Here is a 20,427-nt window from a genome sequence, read left to right as displayed (position 1 = left end):
CGTCTATGGAGCGAAGGAATAGGTGACGTTTCAGGTAGAGACCCTTCTTCAGACTGATGTTGACCCAACCTCATCCTAAAGTATGACGTGTGTTTAATGTCTCTGGGCGTGTACTCGCTGGAGTTTAAAAGGATGAGGGAGGATCTCAATAAAACCTATGGAATATTGAAAGGCATGGATAGATACAAGATACAAGATACATTTATTCGTCACATGTGCCAGATGGCACAGTGAAATGAAATTCCCATACAGCCATACAATAAAAATAAAGGACACAGCACATGATAGAATTTAACATAAAACATCCCCACACAGCAGAATCAGAGTTTCCCACTGAGTGGGAAGGCACCAAAGTCAGTCTTCTTCCTCCACTGTTCCCCGTGGTCAGGGCCAACCCGTGCCCTCCGCAGTTGCCGCTATGGGCAGCCCGATGTTCAGGCCCGCTCGCCGGTGTGTTGTAAGTCCGACTTCGGGGCTGGGGGACGTCCTCAGCGGCGTGGACAGAGTCGGCCCCCTCCTACCGGAGTCGGCGCTGTAGACCCTCTGCAAGGCGCCCCAGGACTCCGCGATGACGATTAGCGCCGCCCGCGTTGGAAGCTCTCCGCACCAGAGCTCCACGATGTTGGAGCAACGGCCCAACGCTCTGGAGCTCCAAACGGCGACCCGGGTAGGCATCACCCGCTCCGCGGTGACTCCAGCGCTGCGCCGCCGCTGTAGCAGCCCCGGTCCGGTACTCGGTCCCCGGCAGGAAAGGCCGCACCGATCCAGCTGGTAGGCCGCGAGGTGGGGGGCGAGGACGCGACTCAGAGAAATAGTCGCATCCCCGCCAGGAAGAGACTGGGAAACGGTTTCCCCCTTACCCTGCCCCCCTCCCCCACATAGAAATGTTAAAGTTTCCCCCAACACAAGACTTTGGACTGACTAAAAAAATAAAAAAAAAAAAAAAAAAAAAAAAAAATTAAAAAAAAAAGATTGAAATAACAGGTAGAGGCTGCTGCCAGTGCAGCGCCCCTAGAGGACCAGGGTTTGATGTGGAGAGGTGGTTCCAGTAATGGAAGAGTCTAGGACCAGAGAGCACAGCCTCGGAAAAAGAGTGCGTACCTTTAGAGTGTAGATGAGAAGGAACTGCTTTATTCCAGGAGGTGGTGATTCTGTGGAATTCATTGCCACAAACGGCGGTGGAGGCAAAGTCATTTTTAAAGTGGAGATTGATAGGTTCTTGATTAGTAAGGGCGTCAAAGGTTACGAGGATAAGGCAGGATAATGGGGTTGAGAAGGCAAAATAGATCAGCCATAATCGAATGGTGGAGCCGATGCAATGGGCAGAATGGCCTAATTCTCCTGTCTTATGAACCCAATCTCATCCTAACTGCTTTTATTGCAACATATTTTCAGTTAGATGCCGACACGGATGGTTAGGTCCCATGATTGTGCTCTGACTGAAACAGTTCACAATTCTGTTATCAACGTTAGAAAAGTGGAAGTTAAGGAAGTCAGTTAAGTAAATGGTGTATTGCAATGAGGCAAATAGCATGCAGGAAATGGGAAGAAGGGTGCAGTGCAAATAGCAGAAACGTTCTTCACCATTTGATATGGGTCAATAGTGATTATTGTCATAAGCAACAGAACAATTAAATTTGTACTTGCTGCAGCTTTACAGGCACATTAGATGCAACTACAATAAATAAATTACATACAATGAGGTATAGGAACAGGTATTTTAGCCAGCCACATCCACGCCATTGATCACCCATTGACACTAGTTCTGTTATCCACTCCCCACAAACTAGGGCCAATTTACAGAGACTAATTAACCTACAAACCCGCACATCTTTGGGATGTGGGAGGACTACAAACAATATTGAACACTACATACTCCAACTAAACTCCTAACCATGAACGGCCTTGACTGCACTATAGACTTTGGGCTTTATTTTTGTTTTTGCACCATCTAACGTTTTAATTTATTGAACTTATTTTTGTTGTTTCTTATGGTATCCATCGAATACTGTGTTTACATACCCATTGTTCTGCTGCATTGTCCCATTTCAGGCCATATGACAATAAAACGCTCTTAAAACCCACACGGTCACAGAGAGAACATGCAAACTCTGCACAGGCAGCATCCGAGGTCAGGATCAAATCCGGGCCTCTGGCGCCATGAGACATCAGCTCTGCCAACCGCGCCTTCCTTGCACCCACTGGAAAGGTGCAGGGTTCCGATCTAAAACGTCACCTACTCTTTTCCTCCAGAGATGCTGCCTGACCCGCTGAGTTACTCCAGTTCTTTGTGTCTATCAGTGCTTGGAAAAATAGAACAGCTGGATAGAACTTCCAGATTTACCCTACAAGAAAAACGAGGTGTATGTCATTTAATTGCTTTGTGTTTTGGTTTGGAATCTACTTACACGCTCAAGGCACTGGAGAATTGCATTGAAAGCCAGAGAGAAAGGCAGGTAACCCAGCCTAATGGTGGCACTCTGAGCTGTGGCCGGACTTCCTGCCGGTGGAGAGACAGTACCTTGCCCTTTCTTCTCAGAATCACTGCAACAAAATACAATAAATGCGTGGATGAAATTTAAAATAAAACAAAGGACAATTTGTACCATCCAAGTACCATTGGACAGATCACATCGAATGTCCACGACAACCTAACCGTCATGGTATTTACTGCACTTATCATATTAAAACATGTTTAGGTTTAGGTTTGTTATTGTCACTTGTACCACGCTTTGTTTGCGTGCTATCCAATAATCAGATAATACAATCAAGCCAAACTTTTTAGACTTTAGAGATACAGGTGGAAACAGGCCATTCAGCCCACCAAGTCTGCACCGACCAACAATCACCCGAACACCAACACTATCCTACCCACTAAGGACAATTTACAATGTTACTGAAGCCAATTAACCTACAAACCTGTACATCTCTGAAATGTGACAGGAAACCGGAGCACCCGTAGAAAACCCACGCGATCACAGGGAGAACGTATAAATTCCATACAGACAGCAAGCACCCTTAGGCAGGATCGAACCCAACAGTTCTACCGCCACGTCACCATGTCAAGTGCAATAGGTAGAGCGATGGGAAAGATACAGTGCAGAATATAGTTCTCAGCATTGTAGCAGAACAGTTCCAGAGACTAAATCCAATAGTTGCAATGAGGTAGGTTGGAGAATTGAGACAGTACACTAACTCATGAAAGGACCATCCAGAAATCTGATAACACAGGGGAAGCTGCTGCTCCAGAGTCTGGTGGTGCATGCTTTCAAGCTTCTGTATCTTCTGCCCAACAGGATCAGGGAAAAGAAGAACTGGAGTGGGAAAGGTCTTTGATTAGGTTGGCTGCTTTCCCGAAGCAGCAGATGGAGCCAGTGGTGGGGAGTCTGGTCTGTGTGATGGACTTGGATACATTTACAACTCTCTGTAATTTCTTGCGGTCTTGGGCAGAGCTGTTGCCAAACTAAACTGTGATGCTAAACAACAGTATGCTTTCTGTTGTGCCTCAGTAGAAATTTGCAAGAGTTATTGGAGACATGGAAAATTTCCTCCATCTCCCGTGGAAGTAGAGATTTTAATCTGTCTCTTCAATGTGACCGGTCTACGACAGGTCATTGGTGACATTTACATCATGGAATTTGAAGCTATTGTACGACAATACCTTCATGGTGTCAAGCCTCGTTGCATGTTTTATGAACAGAGTTTACATGGAAAATGTTATCATGACATTCCCATCTCAGCCAACTAGTGCAGTAAAATTCTCTTACATTTCAGACAGAATCCACAGTAGAACCACACAGTGGGTGATCTGGCCCATAGAGTCAACGCCAAACCCTAGCTGGTGACTTTATTGTCCTATTCTTTGGACATAACACTGCAAATTATTTTCCCTCCAGTTTCGGCCCAATTCATAGAACATAGAATGGTACAACATAGAGCAGTGCAGCACAGAAATGGGCCCTTCAGGGTTCAATGCTTGTGCTGAACATGCCGTTAAACTGATCTCTTCGGCATGTACATGATCCATATCCCTCTATTCCCTGCACTTCCATGTGACTATCTAAAAGCCTCCTCAACACCACTAAATTATCTGTCTCCACCAACACCCCTGACAAGCGTTCCATGCCTCTATTGAACGTTCTCCCTCTCACCTTAGAGCTATGCCCTCTAGCGTTGGACATTTTCACCCCCGGGAAAAAGGTCCTGACTACCCTACCCTATCTATGTATCTCATAATTTTATCTACTACTGTAGTCTCCCCTCAAACTCCAACGTTCAAGAGAGAACAATCCAAGTCTAAACAATTCATTGTTGAAAGCCTGGACTGACTTCACTTCCATCACCCTTACAGACTGCTTACCTGCTTCCACAGAAACAATAGGGACTGAATCTTACAATCTTGTCCTTGTTTGGCACTCCGATTCGAAAGAGAGAGTCTGCTCGGAGATGCAGGAAAAAATTAAACACCTGTAGAGAAAAAACACGACTCATCAAAAAACACACTTACAATTAGAAACAGGAGGCTCTGCAAAGCAATCATACCTTCCACTTTTAGAACTTACCGCATATATAATGACCAGTTTATTTCAGAAGGTGCTGTGATTTAAATTATATTTAATAATATGGACTAGACAAGAATGTCTGACCCCCAAAGTGAGGTTACTTATAAATATCTCTGATTATATGCTTATTAAAGAGCACAACTCCTCATCAGATGATGCACTGAGATAGGAACATTCACAGAAATGTCAGCCTTTAAAATGTTGTCCTAATTGCATCACAAGATAATTATTTTGCTTCCTGAAATGGAAGTTGTCCAGTTGATTATATCATCGTTGAACTTTAGAATAACAGTGAGCAGGTTTGCAGAACCAAACCCGAGACAGGTCTGAGGGGAAAGCTGGCCTTCAAAGTAAAAGCTATTTGTATTTCAAAGAAAAATATTTGTTTAACAGACATCTAAACATCTGGAATTTAATAAAAAAGGAACTGCAGACATTGGTTTATAACAATAAAAACAAAATGCTGGAGTAATTCAGTGGGTCAGGCAGCATCTGTGGGGAACATGGATATGTGACGTTTCAGGTCGGGACCCTTCTTCAGACTGATTGGAAAGGGGGACCAGAAGCAAGAAAAGACCAGGACAAATCTAGGGCTGACAACAGATGACGTCAGGCAGGCCCGACAATCGGTCTGAGTAAGGGTACCGACCCGATACGTCATCGATCCATTTTCCCCAGAGATGCTGCCTGACCCGCTGAGTTTGTCCAACATGTTGTGTCCAGAAATCTGGCGTAGGATGTGGCTGCACAAAGTTAAGGTTATTGGGTAATGAATTCTCTAGGTTTACCTACCTTCAGGCGAATACTGCTGGCAATAGCAGAGGAGTACATTTGCAGGTAATGTGACTGTATGTGGCTTATCAGGAGTTCATAGACTCGACCCGCATGGCTGGCAGGCAAACTGTACAACTTGGTCTGGGAAGAAAAATATGCATGAATTATGCCAAAATACAGTGTGGTGTGAACTCAGGGTCGGAGATGCTTACTTTGCAGCTGAGACAGACCATAGAACAGTTCCTTCGGCCCACTCTTACCTATCTGCACACAATTCATATCCATCCATTCCCTGCATATCCATGTGCCTATCCAAAAGTATTTTAAATGCCACTGAAACATATCAGGCACCTGAACCATCCTATTAACAAATAGAAAGCAGCCCTGAGCTACCACCTACATCATTGGAGACCCCCAGACTATATTTTAATTGGAATTGTATGGACTTTATCTTGCACTAAACATTATACCCTTTATCCTGTATCTGTACACTGTGGATTGCTTCATTGTAATCACGTATAATCTTTCCACTGACTGGATAGCAGCAACAAAAAAGCTTTTCACTGTGCCTCAGTACATGTGACAATAAACTAAACTAAACTAAATATATAATGGTAGTTTTATGGAGATGCAGGAAAGAAAGGAAAACAGCTTACTTTGTAAGAGAGTTCAAATACCACCAAGAACAAGCACCTAGAAATTACAAAAACCTTACTAAGTACACTCTTTGATATGATCCATTTCATTTCTGTGGGAAGTTAAATCAAGTGGAACATTTTAATTAATCTTATTAGGTTACCAAAATTATTTTGTGTATTTTAAGAAGTACAAATTCTAATCTTGAAAACGACACGTTATCTGGGCTGGCACACATTATACGGTGATAAAAACGCAATTATATTTACTCTATAATTGTTTTTAAAATGTATTCACATGATCAGCGTTTTGTTCCCCTCAACGTAAGTGACTTGTTACAATATATTCAGACGGTAGTTAAGATTCTCCCATCATTAAAATTATTCATGTTTTCCTGTTATGATGTTGAGTAGATAATATTTAGATTGTGACCGGATTTCACTCGATTCCCATAAAATCTTTATTTGAGTTATCTGGGAATCTAATAGTCACCATTATGAATACCAGATGTTATTCAGAAATGTACTCAATTTTAAGGTGAGAGGGGAAAGGTTTAATAGGAACCTTAGGTGCAACCTTTCTACAAACAGGGTAATGTGTATATGGAACAAACTGCCAGAGGGCATAGATGAGGCAATTACCATCACAACAATTAAAAGACACATGGATAGGAACGGTTTAAAAGGATATGGACCGGACTAGTGGAGACGGGGCAACTTGGTCGGCATGGACAGGTTAGGCTGAAGGGCCTATTTTCTGTTTGACTCTATTTACATTTCCAAGCTTTTATGTAAGGTTTTAACCCTAAATCAATCCAACTGTCAGGATTGCTGGTCCAATAATTTGACCTGGATAGAGTGAATGTGGAGAGGATGTTTCCACTAGTGAGAGAGTCTAAGAACAGAGTCCATAGCCTTAGAATAAAAGGTCGTACCTTTAGAAAGGAGATGGAGGAATTTCTTTAGTCATAGGGTGGTGAATCTGTGGAATTTATCGCCACAGACCGCTGTGGGGGCCAAGTCAATGGATATTTTTAAGGCGGAGATTGACAAATTCTTGATTAATAAGGGCGTAAGGTGTTATGGGGAGAAGGCCAAAGAATGGGGTTGAGAGAGAAAGATAGATCAACCATGATTGAATGGCAGAGTAAACTTGATGGGACTAATGGCCTAATTCTGCTCCTAGAACCTATGAAGACCTGTGTTTGATCCTGACCTCGTATGCTGTCCATGTGGAGTTTGCATGCACTCCCTGTAACCACATGGGCTTCCTCTGGGTGCTTCGGTTTCCTCCCACATCTCAAAGATGTGCGGGTTTGTAGGCTTCTTGGCCTCTGTAAATTAGCCATGTGTGTAAGGAGTGGACACAAAGGTGGGATAACATAGAACTAGTGTGAATGGGTGATCGATCGTTGGCATGGATTCTGTGGGCCGAAGGGCCTGTTTCCCTGCTGTATCTTTCAAACAATTCTACCAAAGGACTTGTTACATCAACGCAATACCAATCTTTGTAGTTCAACCCCTCCCTGAAGTGCAGGAGAATGAGGGGTGATCTTACAAAGGTGCGTAAAATCATGAGCGGAATAGCTCGGGAAGGCGCACAGAGTCTCTTGCCCAGAGTAGGGGAATCGAGGACCAGAGGGCATGAGTTTAAGGTGAAGAGGGGAAAGATTTTAAAGAAATCTGAGGGGTAACTTTTTCACACAAAAAGGGTGGTTGGTGTATGGAACGAGCTGCCCAGGAGGTAGTTGAGGCAAGGACTATTGCAACCTTTAAGCAATTAGACAGGTACATGGATGGGACAGATTTAGAAGTATATAGGCCAAATGCAGGCAAGTGGATCTAGTGTAGATGGAACATGTTGGTTGGTGCGGGCAAGTAGGGCGAAGGGCTTTTTCCGCACTGTATGATTCTATGACTCTCAGGGTAATTTGTGCACAATTGTAAGCTATTAAAAGTAGCCAACATAAGGAATGGATAGAAAGTCTCGGCTAAAATTATGTTTTTAAACCAAATAATGTCAGTTTTTATCTCAGTTGAATAACCAACAGGCCAGTGACACAGCCTTAATTGCTTCCCCAGAGAACGGTTCACGAAGGGTGCCTAAGCATTTGAGGGAGTGCCATAGAGGGAGTGCAGAGAAGGTTCACCAGACTGATTCCTGGGATGTCAGGACTGTCTTATGAAGAAAGACTGGATAGACTTGGTTTATACTCTCTAGAATTTAGGAGATTGAGAGGGGATCTTATAGAAACTTACAAAATTCTTAAGGGGTTGGACAGGCTAGATGCAGGAAGATTGCTCCCGATGTTGGGGAAGTCCAGGACAGGGGGTCACAGCTTAAGGATAAGGGGGAAATCCTTTAAAACCGAGATGAGAAGAACTTTTTTCACACAGGGAGTGGTGAATCTCTGGAACTCTGCCACAGAGGGTAGTTGAGGCCAGTTCATTGGCTATATTTAAGAGGGAGTTAGATGTGACCCTTGTGGCTAAGGGGATCAGAGGGTATGGAGAGAAGGCAGGTACGGGGTACTGAGTTGGATGATCAGCCATGATCATATTGAATGGCGGTGCAGGCCCGAAGGGCCGAATGGCCTACTCCTGCACCTAATTTCTATGTTTCTATGGTCATTAAAGGTAGCAAGGTTTTCAAGCTCAACATTCACAAAAACAAGCTCACATGAAATTAAGCATATGATCAACCTGCAGAATTTCCAGAAGACCCAAGACTGCTGTCTTCACGTCCTCCAGAGGTGAATCATATAGAAAGTTGCTTTCCACTGCTTCTACAACAGATGGATCAATGAGTGGTCGATTGATAACCTTAAAAACAAATTAATGTTATTAATATATTTTGTTAATTTTAGGTGTTTTCTCCTTGTTATAACAAGGGTTTCCTCCAGGTGCTCCTGTTTTATCCCGTCCCAAAGACATGAGGGTTTGTAAGTGTAATTGGTTCCCAGTAAATTGCCCCAAGTGTGTAGGGAGTGGATTTGAAAGTGGGATAACATAGAACTAGTATGAATGGGTTATCGCCAGTTAACTTGGACTCAGTAACCGTCAGAGGCCATTTCCATGCTGTATCTCTAAACTAAACATGCATGCATGTTGTAGCCATACATAATTATATATTCAATATTTTAGGTTAGAGATACCTAGTTACAAACTATGCATTGGTGAAATAGATGTATTTCAGTGTAAATTATCAAATTGCTATGCAATATAATTGTCTCATGAAATCTTAACAATAGTGAACCTCTTGTAATCTTAACATGAGTTAATTTGTATTGCTATTATGAGCTAAGAATTTGTATTGTTTATAATTGGTATGGCTATATTTTAAACACAACTCTTTACCATTTTATGAAACCAACCTGCAATATTTTAACAGCTATATCATGAGATTTTGCTTCTATTCAAAAATCACATAACTACAGTTTCTAACAAACAGATTCACATGGAATAGACAAGAGATGAAGTGGAAGTCATATACTGTGCGACGTGTTTGCACTGTGCAACCACTTCGGTACATGATTTTGCACTTTTAGAAACAACATCAAATTTGTCAGGGCTATTCCCTGCTTTTGGACACAAACCAAATTATATTAATAAATAGAAAATAGAACAGTGCAGCACAGGGACAGGCCCTTCAGCCCACAATGTCTGTGCCAAATATGATGCCAAGATAAAATTTAAAATTAAATTTAAAAAATGCTATCTTTCAGAACTAATACCTTTTCTATGATGTCCAAGAGACTGTTAAACTGAGGCGTGTGGCAGTCCACTGCCAGGTCTACGAGCAGCTGTGCAGCCAATCTCCGTACCATGTGATCCTTATCCTCTGCAACATGCCCAAGTTGAGGGATCACCACTGCTTCAATTAGCTCCTCCTGTGAAATGTACAACACTTGCATTAAATTATCAGAAATAACCACCAGCGACAATCTTTTGACACTTTATGGAGGAATGTTTGGGTTTATTATATGCTATCCAAGCAGAAAAGATATGCCATACATTGATCCAATCAGTTCAAACTCAAGTACAATGGATAGAACATAGGGGAAGATACAGAGTGCAGGATATAGTTCAGCATTGTAGCGCATTCATTTCTTAGGCAAAGTCCAATGTCCTCAATGGGGTAGGGGTGAATCCGACTACACCTTAGCTTATGGAAGGACTGTTTAGAAGGCTGATAACTGAGGGGAAGAAGCGGTTCCCGAGTCTAGTGGTGCACACTTTCAAGCTTCTGTACCTTCTGCCTGTCAGGAGCAGGGAGAAAAATAAATGACCAGGGTGGGACAGGTCCAGCATTTTGTGTCTATCTTTGATTATGCTGACTGGGGTGGGACACATCTTTAATTATGTATTTTGGAAGAAACAAAAGTCAACTATGTATACAAAATTCATATCTCAAATTTAATCATTCTGGCTAATCAATGCAATACATACACATCAATGTAAAAATTGAACAGTGATCACCAGGAGATAACCTGCTCAAAGAATTATCAATCTGCTCCAAGGCTCCCAGCATTGGGAATAGATGGAGAGCACACATAATTTAAACTCTTAACTCACATGAAAGAGGCCAAGCACTCCAATGAAATCACAGATAGTAACAGATATTCCCGAAAACAAAATTGCCAAAGCCAAACCTACACCCTATCATAGGTCCACAGCCTATCGTTAAACTTTTGCCACGCAAAACCTGGCTACCCAACCTTTGACAAGGAATTGCAGATACTGGAACCATGAGCAAAAAACACAAAGTGGTGGTGTTACTCAGCAGGTCAGGCAGCATCTCTGGAGAACATAGATAGGGGACGTTTCGGGTTTAGACTCTTCTTCAGACTTCATACTGAGCCTTTTCCATGATTCTAAGCCTGATCCATGTTCTCCAGAGATGCTGCGTAACCCGTTGAATCACCCCAGTACTTTGATATTTTGCTTGAAACCTACCCTTCAGATTTTTCACTCACTTCATATAATTGTCGATTAATGCTCAAAACAAACAACAAGACGTCCAGAGCTTTCTTGCGAATGGTGCTTCGATTTTCATTCCTGGAAGGAAAAAGGATGGAAGTCACTGGGAATGCTAAAGTATCTACAGAATTTACATTTTCCCAGCTATGATCAGGGGCGGTGGGGATGAGAGAGTGAAAAAGAAAGAAAAAAATTACCAGACCCACAAAAATCACGGGACAATAAAAATGCGGGAGAAGCAGAGTAAATGAATACGGACTCTTACTTGAAGAACTTATCCATTAGTTTCTGCAGATTCTGAATCCAGCAGTGCTTGGCTGGGTGAATAGACTGAGCCCGGTACGACACTAGTGTAAGGACGGAGATCTCCTTCAAACAGTTAAGACAAAATACAATGTGTGAAATGGTTAACGAGTTTTGTACCAGCATTTCTTTTAAATCACAGAATGGACTGCATTACTTTTTCTCGTGCCAATTAGTTTAGTTTAGTTTATTATTGTCATGTGTACAGAGGTACAGCGAAATTGAATCAGGAATTGAACTGAATAAATTTTATTAGCCAAGTATGTATACATACAAAGAATTAGCCTTTGTTGCATGCTATCCAGTCAAAGAAAAGACTATAGGTATAAGATGAGGGGGGGAGGGGGGGGGGGGGAGAAATTTAATAATAGGAGCCAGCGAGGCAATTTTTTTAACACAAAGGGAGGTGGGTATATGGAACAAGCTGCCAGGTGAGGGATCTATAAATTACTGCTGTAATTTCTACATGGCGAAACTAAAATGTACAAAAATACCCTTAAATAAAATCTGACAATGTGCACTTTAACCATTTGTGATTTTTCTATTACAACTCTCAAATTGTGGAGTATTGAGGCAAATAAATAAATGATGGGTCTTTGTCCCAAACATTATGGAGGGCACTGTATTTGACATCAAATGTGCACCATTAAGCAGCTATAGCAAGTACTACAATTCAAGCAGCAGCAATACAATTCAGCTCAATATCAGACGTTTCAAGAACTATTTCACAAATAAAGATGACGGCAGCAATTTTGGAATCTTACCGGCCTTTTATTGGAACATTTTTCAATCAGTGCAAATAATCGTTCGTGAGGACCGTGATAGTCGTTCAGTTCATACAACTCTTCTATTGTGGTTAGCAGCTCATGTACAATAACTGACAGCTCATTACTACCCAGTGTCTAAAAATTGGGACCATAAAAATAATTAGGGGGATGTCTAACCAACATTAAAATGCATGTTACACAGGCATGTTATTTGAATTAATTCCAACATATCATCATAACAAGGTTTTTTTAAAGCAGGGAGATTTACATTTATACACATTTTCAGGATTTCCCAGTCAAAGAATACTTTTGTAGAAAAGCCAACACGCACAGAACAAATTTGATTAAAAACATCATAAATGCATCATGTGCAGACAGATGAGACTAGTTTATATCGTCATAAGAGTCATCCAGCATGGAAATAGGCCCTTCGGCCCAACTCGTCTATGTTGACCAAGATATCTAATCAAAGCTGGTCCCATTTAGCATAGACATTATGAGCCTAAGGGCCTGTTCCTGTACTGTTCTATGATCCATGTTATAAAACACGCAGATAATGATACGTTTGGTTTCAGTTTTAGAGATACAGAGGGGAAGCAGGCCCTTCGGCCCACCGAATCCACGCTGACCATCGATCATCCATTCCAACTTGTTCTACGTTATCCCACTTTTGCATGCACTCCTTGCACATTAGGGGCAATTTAAAGAGGCCTTTGGGATGCGGGAGGAAACGGGAACACCCGGAGGAAATCCACGTGGTCACAGGGAGAATGCGTAAAATTCACAGAGACAGCAACAGCGGTCAGGATCAAACCCAGATCTCTGGCACTGTGAAGCAGTAACTCTACCAGCTGCTTCACTATGCTGCCCTGTTTAAATAACATCGAAGGAGGGATAAATATTGACCAGAATGTCAGGAATAATTCCCTGTCTGTTTAAAGTGCTTCATTCCACTTTTGATGGTGGAGCTTTGACCCAGATTCTGTGCTCAGGTCTCTAGAGTGGGATTCAAACCTGGAGCTTTTCAATTAGAAGAGAGAGCACTTTTCAATGAGTCACAGCCAATGCATACTTTTTCCAACTGGAAGCCGGATTCAATGCCAAAGTAGAGGAAATTGCTATTGCAATTAACAGCAATCACCAAATCAATCAAAGAAAATTGATGTGTTTACTTTAAGATATTAGATCTCAGGAGAACAACTCATTTGCTTAAAAAACAAACGGCTTCACAGGTCAAATATTAAATTTTTTAAATTGAATTCACATTCTAAAAACTAAGGAAGATTACACGCCTGCTGTCAGAGGATTATTAGCTTGGGCCTCTGGGTTACTAAACAGACATAAATGCTTGATCGCTATGCCAAATCAAAGGAAATTCCATTATAAAGCTTATAAACAGTGGAGGTTGTATGGATTCCAACATGTATGTATCAACAAAAAGAATTGATCTGCAATACATCAACACAATTCACCTATTTGGGGAAATGAATATTTACCTGGAATAGGAAATAACTACTGCTGCACAGTGGCGTAGTGGTAGAGTTGCTGCCTTACAGCACCAGGGACCCAGGTTCGATCCTGGCTACGGGTGCTGTCTGTGCGGAGTTTGTGCATTCGCCCTGTGACCATGTGGGTTTTCTCTGAGTGCTCTAGTCTCCACCCACATTCCAAGGACAGGCAGGTTAATTGGCTTCTGTAAATTATCCCTAGTGTGTAGGGTAGAACTATGTAGGGGCGATCGTTGGTGGGCATGTGCATGGTGGGCCAAAGGGCCTGTTTCCATACTGTATCTCCAAATTAAACTAAAATAAAAGTGCAGGGCTATGGGGAAAGAACAATGGACTAACAGGAATACGCTTTCAGAGAAGCTGGTATAGGTCTATTGAGCTGAAAGGTTCCTTGTCAATTCAAAATTGAAATCAAACAAAATGTAATCACTGAATATTGGAATTTCAAATCTACTTTGTCCTTTGGGGATGCATGTGTTACAATTATAGGCTTCTTATTTATTCCTGATTTATTGATTAGAAAAATCAGGATAAATGACCAGGAAAAAATTACACACTGCAGAGATGGCAGCTAATAATGAACATTTCAAGAGAGAGTTAGCTCTAGCTCTTAAGGCTAAAGGAATCAAGGGATATGGGGAAAAGGCAGGAACGGGGTACTGATTTTAGATGATCAGCCATGATCATATTGGATGGTGGTGCTGGCTCAAAGGGCCAAATGGCCTACTCTGCACCAATGTTTCTATTATCTTGGCTGCCTGATGTAAAACGTAGTCCTTTTCACAGAATTGTGTTTGTGTTTAGTGGAATAACAGGCACACTTAGGATTATAGAATAAGGACCTGGATGCCCTGTCTAAAAGATAAACACCAAGATTTAAACAAGCAGACTTCAAACTTACCTCAATTTGCTGAAGCAATCGCTCAATGATATCCATAAGCTGTTCCCAAGTAACCACCTGCAGTTCTTTTCCATATTTTTTGATCAGTCGAGTGATGGAAAGAACAATTTCATAGGATACCACAGCATTGGCACTCGTCATAGCCTGGAAGCAAGGACCAGTTGCATAGTATCTTGAAATTATATATACCGCATTGAATCTACTTGTAAATGGTCAGTTAATAGTCTCTCAGTTAGCATGTACCCAGGATAGTTACCCGAGCATTAACTGGCAGCATCTATTGTAGCCCCAAGTTCAGAGATGAAACAACACCATTGCTAACATTGAATGAGTTACTGACTGCTAGATCTAAAGGTTTAAATTAACATTGTGCCAGAATAAGTGAGTATGGTACAGTAAACCCTCATAATAAAGGACTTCTATGTAGCTGATAGTGAACTGAGGCTTGCGTTGCCCCTCACCTTTCACCAGTTACACAATGAGCTGGTGCCAGGTGGCGGGAGCTTCCGATCGCGTGAGTGGCGTGAGCGAGCAGCACGAAGGCGGCGTCAGTACAGGGCCCATCCCCGGCGCACCATGTGTGGGGCCAGGGGCTGTGCGGTTCCTGGCCCTGTGAATTCCCGCTGGTTGAAACCCTCCCAACGCCACATTTCTTCCCTCCCAGCCTTGGGTTAAACTTTACCTCCCTCATTTGGTTATACAGGTGCACAACCTTTTATCCGAAGATCCAAATAACGAAAACCTCCGAATAGCGAAATGTTTTCGGTCCTTGAAGAAAGGTCCTTGAAAACGTTCACCGAGGGCGGCCCGCAGAGGTGACAGCGGAACCTCCGGTCGGTCCTCGAAGAAAGGGGAACTAAATCCCCATTCATAAAAGAGAAGGTGAGGGTATATTGCGCGGGACGGTTAATAATTGACAATATGCTGCTACCTGCCAGCTGAGTTAAAAAGTTCCCACGGTAGACCCACGATACACAGTGTATCGTGAGTCTTGCGTGGGAACTTTTTAACTCAGCGTGCAGGCAGCAGTAGTTTGTCGCTCCCTTCAGTTTCACCCCACCTGCACCCCTCTGCTTCCCGGCCATGTGTGTGACCCATTCCCTCCCCTCTCCAGCTCCCCGCTCATTGCACCGGCGCGGGGGCTTTGTACTGTCTTCACGTTGCGATGCTAGCTGCACAGTGCCAGTCACCGGAGACGTCAGGACCAACGGAATACCGACCCCCAGGCCCACTGCAAGCACGGAGATCCCAGATCAGCAACTCCAGCCCAGCCCCGTTCCAACTCCAGAGGAACACGCTCCCCGTATGGGCAGAAGCTGATGGTGTGCAAGGGGTACGTCTTGTTCTTGGGGTCGCGCAGTCGGGCTATGGGCGAACTGCCACTTGTCGCCATAGCGGCCCATCGGGGAGCGGATTCCTCTGGAGTTGGAGGGGGAGGGGGGTATTGTGCTGTTTGATCGCCCCTACTATTCCAGGGACAGGGAGACAGGACATTCACCGAGGGCGGCCCGCAGAGGTGACAGCGGATCGGTCCTCGAAGAAAGGGGAACTAAATCCCCATCCATAAAAGAGAAGGTGAGGGTATATTGCGCGGGAGGGTTAATAATTGACAATATGCTGCTACCTGCCCGCTGAGTTAAAAAGTTCCCACGGTAGACACGATACAGTGTATCGTGAGTCTTGCGTGGGAACTTTTTAACTCAGCGTGCAGGCAGCAGCAGGTTGTCGCTCCCTTCAGTTTCAACCCACCTACACCCCTCTGCTCCCCGGCCATGTGTGTGACCCCATCCCTCCCCTCTCCAGCTCCCCGCTCATTGCACCGGCGCGGGGGCTTTGTACTGTCTTCACGTTGGCGATGGCAGCAGGCCAGTGCAGTCACCGGAGACGTCAGGACCAATTGGACGTCGACAACCAGGCCCACCGCAAGCACGGAGAACCCAGAGACCCACAGCCAACAGCAGCCCAGCCCCGCTCCAACTACAGAGGAACCTGGGTTGCGGATGACGGGGCGCAGCTCGGGGCGTCGTAGGGGCCCATCGGGGAGCGGGTTCCTGTTGGTCCTGACGTCTCCGGCCACCTGCTATCCTCCGGGAACTGTACCGCCCTTGCAGGAGAGTGTGGTTGTTTGCAGTTGCAGAGGGAGGGGGCAAGGGCGGTACAGTTCCCAGTCTCAGCTCCAGTCCAGGGGGGTGGCCGGAGACGTCAGGACCAACGGGACAGCGACCCCCAGGCCCACTGCAAGCAAGGAGATCCCAGAGACCCACAGCCAGCAGCAACTCCAGCCCAGCCTCGCTCCAACTCCAGAGGAACACGTAGGGGCAGAAGCTGATGGTGTGCAAGGTGTTCTTGGTGTGGCGCAGCTCGGGCTGTGGGCAAACTGCCACTTGTCGCCGTAGCGGCCCATCGGGGAGCGGATTCCTCTGGAGTTGGAGGGGGAGGGGGGTATTGTGCTGTTTGATCGCCCCCTGCTATCCCAGGGACAGGGAGACACAGCGGCTTTTTAGACTGGTGGGCAATCACTTCCAAAGTTCTGCCCACACAGTCAGTACACCTCTCCTACACTGCATTTCATACAAACATTTATTCTGCAAGAAAAAACGACATTGAAGACTCAAACTTGCGACCGAGTAACTGCCGGGATCAAGGCGCAAACTCGCAACCTTGCGGATATGAGTCGAACACTCTACCACTGAGCCAGCCATTAAAATCTACGCTAAAAAATTTCCATTCCGAAGACCGACAAATTCTGAATTACGAAAAGTGGCTGGTCCCAAGGCTTTCGGATAAAAGGTTGTGCACCTGTAGCGGACAATCGGCAATAACAGACACCATCCTTCCCCCCTTGGCCCGATATTGTGAGGGTTTACTGGAATAAAAATCAAATTATTTTGTGTCCAATTGTGCGGTTTGCATATGTCCAATATCAATTGTAAATGTGTTAAATATGAACAGTTTCTACATATTCTAAATATTAACTTAGTTATTATATTGCATGTGACTGAATCATTCATCTAATTTCATTTGATGTTATGAGGACACGAGTAACTGCAGATGCTGGAATCTTCAGCAAAACAAAGTGTTGGAGGATCTCAGCGAGTCAGGCAGATTCTGTGGGGGGAAAGGGCTGATAATGATTCGGATCGAGGAAAGTCCGAGGAAGGTTCCCGATCTAAAATGGTGTCTGTCCATTCCCTCCACATTTCATGCCTGACTCACTGAGTTGCTCCAGCACTTTGTGTTTTGTTTAGTTTCAAGTATTTTCACTTACTGAATAGTGTAAAAAAAATTATGGGCCATCAGTTGAATGACTGAATATTGCCAGCACGTTACTGAACGTTTCATACGCAGTGAACATTGCCCAAAATTGTCTCCTTCAGTCACATTGGCACAATAAAAAAAAATCAAATGTTCATTAACACCATTAGAACTGCCTGTGAAAGGTGGCAAGGAGATAGAAAAACTTCTGTCCTACTTCTCATTCTCTTCTTCATTCACTTTTAAAAATTGTCCTTTGCTCAAATGTTATCACTTCTGATGAAAGATAATCAATCTGAAATGTTAATTCTATTTCTATCCACAGATGTTATCTGACCAGCTGAATATTTCAACATTTATTTTTTTTTAAACATGTATATTGAAATTGGTCTTATTCCCAATGGTCTTTGTAATCTTAATACAGGAAACTAATCTGATTATACAGCTCTATATTGATTTCCCCCTTCACATACCTGTCAGAATGGTTTAAAACCCAATGATCTTTAAACTCTTAATGCAGGAAGCTAATCTGAACATACTGAGCATGTCCAATCTCCCCTTCATGGAATGGTCATTGCATAAACTTCAAAAGCGGTGATTGCACATAAAATAGTCAGAAAGTTAATGATAGAGTTAGTGATAGAGTCAGAGAGTTAGTGATAGAGTTAGTGATAGAGTCAGTCAGAGAGCATCAAAACAGGCCCTTCAGCCGAAATTGCCCGTGCCAACCGAGATGCCCCATCGACACGAATCCCACCTGCCCGCGCGTTTGGCCCAAACCCCTCTCAACCTTTCCAGCGAATTTGTACCTATCCAAATATCCTTTAAATATTGTTATAGTAACTCCACCAAAACAAAGCTGCGAACACAAACTCCAGATTTGGACCCAGAAGTTGCTTTGGTCTGGAAAGGTTACCTTGTCTTACCTTGTAAAAAGAAGGCAAAACAGATGTTGGGGTACTCTTCAGGGTAGCGAGACGATGTGCACCCCAGAGAGCCATTCCAACAAAGAATACGGCACCTCTCAGCAAAGCAGCATCATCCATGTGCATTCTAACATCAAAACAACAAAGTTAAATCAAATCATCGTCTGAAGAAAGATTGCAGTAGATACTATGCAAATATTTAAAATAGTCTACCCTCGTTATTACGGACCTATTTATAACGGATTTTGATTATAGATCAGTCTCTTTAAGGACGCGGGCTGCTAGTTACACTGTAGGAGGCCACAGACTTTGACAAGCAGTTGCTTTAATCTGCACCTTTACGATGATACTTTAGAGATACATTAGAGATACAACGCAAAAGCAGACCCTTTGGCCCACCCAGTCCGCGCTGACCAACTATCACCCCATACACTAAAACTATCCTACACACTAGGACCAACTTACAATTTTACCAAAGCTAATTAATCTACAAACCTGCACATTTTTGGAGCATGGGAGGAAACCGGAGCACCTGGAGAAGACCCACGTGGTCACAGGGAGAACGTACAATATGTCGGAAGAATGCAGATGCTGGTTTACACCGAAGATTGACATGAACTGCTGGACTAACTGAGCAGGACAGGCAGCATCTCTTGCGAGAAGGAACGGGTGATGATTCGGGTCGAGACCCTTCAAACTCCATACAGACAGCACCCATGCTCAGGATCGAACCGGGTCTCTGGCGCTGTAAAGGAGCAACTCTACCGCTGCCCCACTATGCTAACCCTATTAAACTGTGCTCTATTAGCCAATGCAACAAACAGCCTTTAGTATTTTTAACTTGCAGTAACAAAAATACATTACCTGCTGTTAAAAAGAACTTTGTGGATTTGAAAACAACTCCTTGTTTCATGGAGGTGTTTCACCACCAGGTAGTTGCAGTGAATCCCTTACTTGGTTATAGCAGACAATCGGCAATAACGGACAACATCCCCCACCCCGGTCCATAATAACGAGGGTTATCTGTATGTTTCATTTATTATTCAATGCTTTTAAATAAAAGGTAGAGAGTGAAAATATGTTCATACCTGTCCTCCATTATACGACACATTGTATAAATTGCACTGTGTCCCAGGTGAGTTCCCAAGACTTTGCGCATTAGCTGGAAAAAGAACATCCTGTTACACCCTTAATTTGTCATAGCAATAGTCCTTGCATTGAAACACCGAGGTGACAACAGTGAATTCATCAATTATCAGTCAGTTGAGGATTGCATTTACCCATTTTTTCCTTCAATTATTTATAGTGACATGGCCTTCAAGCAAGGTTGACAATTCATAAGTAATAGGAGCTGACTTAGGCCATTCGGCTCATCAAGTTGGCTCATTTGGCCGCATCGCTGGAGAAAATGGTAGGTAATGTTTCAGGCTCAATGTGAAGAAGGGTCTCGACCAGAAACGTCACCTATCCATCTTCTCCAGAGATGCTGCCTTACCCGCTGAGTTACTCAGCATTTTGTGTCTATCCTCTGTACTGTTATATGTTCTAAACATATTTTAGTTTCATTGGCTCATCATAACAAAAACTATGACAGATCACCTGGTGGCAAGAATGGTAAAGCATAATAGCTATTCTTTAATGGAAAGGCATCCACGTGAGAATAGAAAATCAGTTGTGTTGCCATCCATAAGCAGGGAATAGTGGTGAAACCAAAAAGGTTCTTAAATTCCTTATGCTTTTAACTCTTGATAATTCAGAGTGGCGATCATTACTAAGTCTTTTCAGCCGATTTCGCTATTACTTCAATTTGGTGTCA

General features: G+C 43.4%; 1 protein-coding gene across 8 annotated transcripts in view; it reads right to left on the bottom strand.

Moving 5' to 3' along the window:
* tsc2 (TSC complex subunit 2) overlaps window positions 1–20,427 on the bottom strand; it is a 92,443-nt gene that overhangs the window by 53,631 nt on the left and 18,385 nt on the right. For all 8 annotated transcript variants that reach the window (XM_055651658.1, XM_055651659.1, XM_055651660.1 and 5 more), the window contains 11 exons: window positions 19,700–19,773; window positions 18,612–18,738; window positions 14,431–14,574; window positions 12,019–12,156; window positions 11,217–11,320; window positions 10,948–11,029; window positions 9,706–9,861; window positions 8,675–8,794; window positions 5,355–5,477; window positions 4,361–4,467; window positions 2,409–2,544 (listed from right to left, as the gene is read on the bottom strand). In XM_055651658.1, coding sequence (XP_055507633.1) covers window positions 2,409–2,544; window positions 4,361–4,467; window positions 5,355–5,477; window positions 8,675–8,794; window positions 9,706–9,861; window positions 10,948–11,029; window positions 11,217–11,320; window positions 12,019–12,156; window positions 14,431–14,574; window positions 18,612–18,738; window positions 19,700–19,773 — 1,311 coding nt within the window. The remainder of the gene's footprint in view (window positions 1–2,408; window positions 2,545–4,360; window positions 4,468–5,354; window positions 5,478–8,674; window positions 8,795–9,705; window positions 9,862–10,947; window positions 11,030–11,216; window positions 11,321–12,018; window positions 12,157–14,430; window positions 14,575–18,611; window positions 18,739–19,699; window positions 19,774–20,427) is intronic.

This window comes from Leucoraja erinacea, chromosome 20 (genome assembly GCF_028641065.1).
Source record: "Leucoraja erinacea ecotype New England chromosome 20, Leri_hhj_1, whole genome shotgun sequence".
Taxonomy (NCBI): Eukaryota; Metazoa; Chordata; class Chondrichthyes; order Rajiformes; family Rajidae; genus Leucoraja; species Leucoraja erinaceus.
Note: the sequence above shows the minus strand (reverse complement) of the source record. Positions and strands in the feature narration are given on the sequence as shown.